The 7,940-nt window shown below is 38.0% G+C and overlaps 1 protein-coding gene across 2 annotated transcripts in view; it reads right to left on the reverse strand.

Moving 5' to 3' along the window:
* Positions 1 to 7,940, reverse strand: part of NUDT9 (nudix hydrolase 9) — a 46,585-nt gene that overhangs the window by 26,891 nt on the left and 11,754 nt on the right. For both annotated transcript variants that reach the window (XM_006760053.2, XM_006760051.2), the window contains exons 3-5: positions 7,471 to 7,566; positions 5,518 to 5,604; positions 1,588 to 1,699 (exon numbers count right to left, since the gene is read on the reverse strand). In XM_006760053.2, the coding sequence (XP_006760116.1) occupies positions 1,588 to 1,699; positions 5,518 to 5,604; positions 7,471 to 7,566 (295 nt within the window). The remainder of the gene's footprint in view (positions 1 to 1,587; positions 1,700 to 5,517; positions 5,605 to 7,470; positions 7,567 to 7,940) is intronic.

Here is a 7,940-nt window from a genome sequence, read left to right on the forward strand (position 1 = left end):
GATATGGAAATTTCTGAAACTGTAAGAATTATTAAGTAATAAAAGTTATACAGTTTACTATGTCTAAAGTTATCACAATTCAACAACAAAAAATGCTAAAAATCTTACCTCGGGCTTGGAGTAGGGGTTGATTTCTGAGATGGGACCCAAATTAGTGAGTACCTACTATATAACCACTGCTCTGCATGCTATTTCTAGTAATCCTATGAAGTAGATAAGATGATCTTTATTATAAAGACTAGAGGCCCGGTGCACAAAAAATAGTGCACTCGGGAGGGTGCCTCAGCCCAGCCTGTGCCCTCACAGTCTGGGACCCCTCGGGGAATGACCACCTGCTGGCTTAGGCCTGCTCACCAGGGAATTGGGCCTAAGCTGGCAGTCAGACATCCCTCTGGCAGCCCGGGAGCCCTCGGGGGATGTCCACTTGCCAGCGGGGAGCAGGCCTAGCTGCAGTCAGACATCCTTAGCACTGCTGAGGAAGCGGGAGAGGCTCCCACCACCACCGCTGTACTGGCAGCCATCAGCCTGGCTTGTGGCTGAGCAGAGCTCCCCTTGTGAGAGCACACTGACCACCAGGGGGCAGCTCCTGCATTGAGCGTCTGCCCCCTGGTGATCAGTATGTGTCATAGTGACCAGTGATTCCCAGTCGCTCTGCTGTTAGGGTCAGTTTGCATATTACCCTTTTTTTATATAGGATAGAGGTCTGGTGCGTGGGTGGGGCCAGCTGGTTGGCCCTGAAGGGTGTCCCGGATCAGGGTGAGGGTCCTGCTGGGGTGCCTGGCCAGCCTGGGTGAGGGGCTGAGGGCTATTTGCAGGCTGGCCAAGCCCCCCAGCAAGGAACCTCACCCCATGAGGGTGTGGCCGTCCTGGGTGAGGGGCTGATGGCCGTTGGAAGGCTGGCCATGGCCCCCAGTCACCCAAGCTCCCGGCCATGGCCCCCTGTCACCCAAGCTCCCAGTGGATGCTGGCTGGAAGCAGGTATCTGGGATTTATTTAGCTTCTATAATTGAAACTTTGTTGCCTTTTTTGGAGTCCTCAGCCGGCCGGGGCAATTGGGAAGCTTGACTTTCTCCATCGCCAGGGCAACCAAGCCTCCTGCTTGCTCCAGCTCCGTGGTTGCTGGCCGCCATCTTGGTTGAGTTAATTTGCATATAGTCGCTCTGACTGGCTGGTGGGCGTGGCTTGGGCATAGCAAAGGTACGATCAATTAGCATCTTTGTCTTTTATTAGTGTAGATGAGGTCAGAACTCTATATCACTCATCTCAAAGTGGAAAGACCAGAAAAAAAAAGAAGTGGAAAGACCAGGATTCAAGCCTAGGTCTAACACCAAAGTCTATGTTCTTTCCCAAGGGGTTCAGAAGCAGACTCAGATTCTAACAGCCTTGTTGTATGTATTATCCTACAGTTGTTAATGACAATGACACTTCATTGCAGTGATGAATGACAAAATAATTACTAATTGAAGTGGTGAGGAATGGAGGATAGGTGGAGTAGAAAAGGTCCATACACAATGATCTTGTGGTAAATAAAGCAAATAAAACTAAACAGATTTTGAAACATTAATTTGATCTAATTTTAATGCTCACCCCTGGAATTGCCCATTCTCCACAGTCTTTCCTTTTGATTGCAACAAACTGTAAGATGTTTTTCCCAGAAATGGGGTGGGTGATTTTATTTCCACTTTTATCCCTTTTCCACCTGTAAATAGTAATGTACAATCATAACCAATTTAGAACAAAAGCCAAGATTCTAGCTCAAGCTTGAGTCAAAGTTATAAAGATGTATTTCTCTTTATAACAGAATACACACAAATTTACCTCAAAATCAGCTTTTTTTACCAAAAAAAATATTTTGTTTTAGAAATATGTCTACTTTCATAATGAAAATTCAAATATAAACAGTTTTTACAGTACTAAAATATAACCAAAAAAATAAGTTTAAAACCAGGACAGAATTTACAGGAAGGGTCACAGAAGTTTTTTAGTTTTTTGTTTTTTTTTAAGTCCATGGATCCTTTTTAAGAATTACAAGTAGTATAAAAGATCTGGTAATACTTGCTTTTTACAGTTATCAGAAAAGCAGATTATATGATACAGATTTAGCTATTCTTAAAAGTAGTGATTCTCAATCTTTATGGTCCTTTTTTATTTAAAAATATCTCACTCTATCCTTAGTTTCATTTTAAGTTTTGAATTGTATATGGTGTTTTTAAATAGTATCAAGGCTATGTTAATTTCAGAATGCACTTTTTCTAACCACAGCTTCTTCCCCAGAGATATTGATAAATCTCCCCCCTTCCCCTGTCCTACCCTCACCACATTTACCTCCTTCCACCCAATTTCAAAAATTGTTCTAATAACTCCCTTAGGCAAAGAGAAAGATTTTGAACTTCTAATACTAAACTAATACAGTTTTATTGATTTCAGAGGGAAAGGGAGAGGGAAAGATAGAAACAACAATAATGAGAATCACTGATCAGCTGCCTCCTGCACACCTCCCATTGGGGATCGAGCCCACAACCCAGGCATGTGCCTGAACAGGAATCAAACCTTGACCTCCAGGTTCATAGCTTGCCACTCAACCACTGAGCCACACCACACTTTGTCAGAATGTCGTCCTGTACACCAAAAAGTTGCAGGTTCCATTCTGGATCAAGGCACATACCTAGGTTGTGGGTTCAATCACCGGTAGGGGCACTTACGGAAGGCAACAGATCAATGTTTCTCTCTCACGTTGATGTCTCTCTCTCTCCTTTCCCCGCTCTCTAAAACAAAAAATCAATTAAAAAACAACCAACCAAATCCTCGGGTGAGGATTTTAAAAAAGGGAGAGAGAAAGCACAATATTTACAGCCAATACCTGATTCAAATTTCAGATCTACAAGATTTAGGCAAGTCATTTACCCTCAGTGAGTCTCCATTCAGGTATACAAAACAGATGTGTTAATACCTTCTTTGAGGAATTTTGTCAGAAACAAATGGAAAAACTATTAACACCTAGCAAAATACCTAGACTAGAGCTATATTTTAATAATTTGTTTAGTCTTGTTGATTTTTCAACATCTTTCATTCTTTACTTCCTTCCCTTCCCACAACCACTCCTCTATTTAGAGGAGCTCATCACTTAATATATGCATTACTGACACAGCAAAGAACATCAACCTAGGAGTACTGCTGAAAGCTAGATGTCACCACTTGTGGGCTCTTCTATAGCCTGGACCATCATCTCTAAGGCTTCAGTTCTCTCACCTGTGTAATGACAGAGATATGCTCATAAAGTCTACATTTCAAAAAACATGACATAAAATTGCCATGTTTAATCAGAGCTCGTATTTGGTCTACCACAGATAAAGATAAGCTAATTAGAGGCTAACTTTTAATTCTCTGGCTTCTTTTGCTGCTTCTTGTCCCCTTATTAGCATTCCTCTTTCAAATGTTTCACACCTTCCTGCTTTTAGCAAGCCTCACCAAAATTAGGAAGAAACTGATGCTGCCATTAATACTTACATTATTTTATTTATATTCATTAATAAGAATATACTTTACTCCTAGTTGTAGAATTTCCACTCAGCCAGCCCTCCTGTGGCTCTGGATGTTGTCCTTTCCCTGGTTCAAGCTTAATTTGAATTGGTTGTTCAAGGCAGCAATCTCTGGTGTTAACCTATGCCGCCATCTTCGGTTCTCTCAGCATTCCTCTTTCAAATGTTTCACACCTTCCTGCTTTTAGCAAGCCTCACCAAAATTAGGAAGAAACTGATGCTGCCATTAATACTTACATTATTTTATTTATATTCATTAATAAGAATATATTACTCTTCCTATCTCATTTAAACTGTAGTTTCTAAAGTAAATTAGATGAATAGATAGGCATGTTGATAGGTTTTGGGTTCAATCAGCTCTGGACTTGATCCAGGAGTAGATAGGTAGGTAGTTAGATGAGTGGATGGATGGATGGAGGAAGGATGGAAGGAAGATAGATAAATGGATAGATGAAAGATAAAACTGAGGTGCAATACAAAGGACTAAGATTAAGATCCCTTTTGGCAAAGGAATAGAAAGGGCAAGTAAAAGAATCAGATGGGGTGAGTATTGGTACCCCTTCCAATAACCTGAAAATAAGAAAAATAAGCTGCTTTCCTAGAGTTAAATTATGAAATCATTATTATATCTCAGATGAGAGAAAAACAAAGTCTGTGAGAAGGAAAGGCCCTTAAAATATCAAAACTAAAAAAGTAAGAATATTGAGATTATTTGCATTACTTAAAGAGGAAAAGTAACAACTACATGTGAGAAGAGAGTTGGTCAGTGAAGAAATCCTAAAAATAAGAACAACTAATTTTAAGGATGACAGGGATGACAGAAAATTCCAGATGTGTTAGAAACATTGTTACTTATGCTAAGTCTACCTAAACATTAGATTCATCTTTTTTATTCTGATATCTGCTCACCAAGGAACTTTCAGTGTATGATTTAGCCTATCAGATAGATCTGCCTCGGAAAGAGAGTGCCTTTTCCCTGTTATGAAACCTTCAATGTCTCCAGTTCACATTTCTTAACTTTGGCATTTAATATTCTCCACAAGAAAATTGCATAAAAGTTAATTTTAAGTTTAATGTACCATTCACTATTCTCCTACAAGAATCTAACCATACTGGTCTTTTCATTGTCTCTCAATACTCAAATAGGTATTACTACAAGGTTTTTTCTTAGGCCTCCTCCTGTCCCCAATCCAGGCCTCAAGTTCAACTCTAATCTACCTCCTTCATAACACCACTCTCAGGTACACCGGTTTACCATCATCCTGCCCACATGCAATCTTCTAATTCTCTAAAGCAGTGGTTCTCAATCTTCCTAATGCTGCGACCCTTTAATACAGTTCCTCATGTTGTGGTGACCCCCAACCATAAAATTATTTCATTGCTACTTCATAACTGTAATTTTGCTACACCCCTGTGAAAGGGTCGTTCGACCCCCAAAGGGTCGCGACCCACAGGTTGAGAACCGCTGCTCTACAGCATCCTGTATGACCCATGTTACTTAGACTTGTTTTCTTATTTCATATCTTCCATCTTGCAAATGAAGCCATAGCTCTTCAATGACAGGGAGCAGAAATTTAGAACTGTTATACTTTTTTATATCCTCCAAAGCGCCTACTCAATTCTGAGAACAAATAGATGCTCAATAAATATCTTGATGAATTAACTTTGTTTAGATAATGCCTAACCTAGTCATACAACAAACTACAGCTTCACACTTATATCACATCACTGTAATTTTACATAAAGTCCTTTTAACATATAGATTTTATGTGTGTACATATGTATATGTTTGTATGTGTACATATATAAACATGTGTATATACAAACATATAGAAACATGTATACTAGTATATACAAACACATAATACATGTATACATATGTGCATACACCTGTATCTGTATATGTAAACACATGGTTATAGTCTGTATTTTTTCAATCACTTAGCTCTCTGCTACTGAAATGTTTTTTAGTTCTTACCTGGTTATGATGGGATCTGCAGCATGATTTGGGCCCCATCGCCCCAAAAGCCCTCGGCCAACCAATCCTGTGCGTCCTGCAGGGTTTCTGGGAAAAAAAAAAATCAACTGAATGGGTTCATCCTTTTTAACCTAACTTGATATGACTCAATAAAAGGTAGTAAGATCAATAAAAGGAAAACAGTCTCCCTCCCTAATTCAGTAGCACTATCACACATCTGTACTGAAAGCACACACTGCCTTACATGGATTGTTATTGAACTTTCCTTTGTGCATGTCTTCAGCTCTGGACTTGATCCAGGAGCAGGGTCATCTCCAAAGCTGTTCTACGATATAAGAATTTGTCACCTGTACTCCTAATTTCAAACTAAAACGTTACTGGACTCTTAAATCTTGGAGGATAAAATGCTCTGCACCTAACCATCTATCTCTAAAGCAATGACCATTTATTCAGTACGCTCACATTTCTCTTCACTTTCTCATCAGCCTCTTTTTTTACTCCACTCTCCTATAACCCTTTCCATTAAAATATTTTTTGTTACATTTTGAAGTCCATTTTTCCCTCAGTGTGTTCTGAATTTTTATTACCAGTAATATGTATTTTGTAGCATATAATGTAGTAGTATTAAACATCTCAAAATTTCAAGTATTCAATTTTTAAAGAAAACTATTTTATAAAAATGCCAACTTACCATTTAACCTAATGCCATAACCCAATATTACAAAGTCTGTCAAATAAACCTAACTCATGCCTGAGTGTTTTTCTTCCAATCAATATTCCTTAAATGTTCAACTTTCATCATTATGCATCAATAAAATGCCCCAATCCACAATTTTAACCTCTGTAACATTATATCTTTTGTCCTCCTAGTAGATAAAAGCAAATAACTTGCCAAAATTTTTCTTTCAACCATCTCTTCTTATTCTGGTCTGTTATTAAAATTAAATGAATTTTTATCTTATTTTGTACTGGACTTAGAAATATTTCAGCACAACATGCAGATAAAGACAGAAAGACAAAACACCTGGCCAGGTGACAATAATTCTACTTTGGGCCACTTGAAATGATCCTATAGGGCCTAGACTAAAGATAAATCTCACTGTTTGCTCTAGGCAAACTAGAGTTGGTTTCTATTAGTCCAAGAGTCTGGACTAAAGCAACAAGCTACTTGGTTTTGATGCCTATCCTTTTCTATGTGTACGTCTCTTTTAATATATTTTACCAAGAAAAGAACCTAAGGAATAAGTTAAATACAAGGACAGTTTGACTTAAAAAAGATCCAGTAACATACAAAAGTGAGTAAGTTATGAGCAAAGAAAGAATTTAGCAAAAGTGAAGGACCAGGTTGCAGCAGGAGGAGCATAACTATTAATTTCCTTGTCCTAGAGAACCTAAGAACACAAATTGCAACATTTTTGCAAGGTGAGAATCATGATTACAAAACTGTGAACCTCCCTTTGTTTTATTTGGGGTGTGCTAATTTTTACATTTCTCCTAAAGTTTTATAATGCCTTCTTAAAGAAAATGGAAATTTTTGGAATTGTGGAGAAAAATCCTTTTTAAAAGTATACAAAGATTTTTGATATTACATTATTGGGTTATTTTTATTCTTACGTTTTGATAATTCTTACTTTAAGGCATTATCACATTTAATAAATAACTACTTAACATACAATTTTCAATCCTTTCTCTGTTAACTTATTCAATTATTTCTACCTTCAAGGTTGAGTTACAAAAAGATGCACTCAGATCCTGCCTCTGCCATTCTCTCTCTTCATCTGTAAATGGAACTAGAAATATCAACCCACAGAGTTATTGCGACAATTTAATTAGATCACATATATAAATTCTTTTGTACAAAGTCTGGCACATACAAGCACTTGATAATTGTTCATTATATTTTTTACCTTTTAAAGACCCACTATTATAAAAAGTTCCATTCCCAGTACCTACCTAGGTCTTCCATTTTCAATCTCATACCGGCCATTCTGGCTCTTTCTCTCAACATGCCCATCTTTTTCATTAAACTTGGGAGAAAAGTTACTTTCACTGTAACGAGAATACCGATGCAAAATAAGAAATAATAGTCGAGTACTACCAACAGCTTAATAATGCCAGTCTGTTATTTATAATAAGTAGTATCCCTGAAATTAAAAATTTTAAGGCTTAGTTTTCATTTATAAATCCATCTGACCCCTTCAAAACAGTTTCTGAGAAAAAAAATCTGTTAACCAAAACACTTTTCAATACAAGGATGTGTAACATTGCCGGGAGCCGGTCCATCCTTGCTGTTTCAAGGGACCTGGCATATATGGCATACTGTTCTTAATATATTTGCTCACCTTCTTGGCTCTGTGTTTTAACCAAGGTCACCTCTCCAAGAAAGGTTGTTTCCCCAGGTAGGGATTTTCCCCTGAAGTTAG

This window comes from Myotis davidii, unplaced genomic scaffold (genome assembly GCF_000327345.1).
Source record: "Myotis davidii unplaced genomic scaffold, ASM32734v1 scaffold356, whole genome shotgun sequence".
In the NCBI taxonomy this organism is placed as follows: Eukaryota; Metazoa; Chordata; class Mammalia; order Chiroptera; family Vespertilionidae; genus Myotis; species Myotis davidii.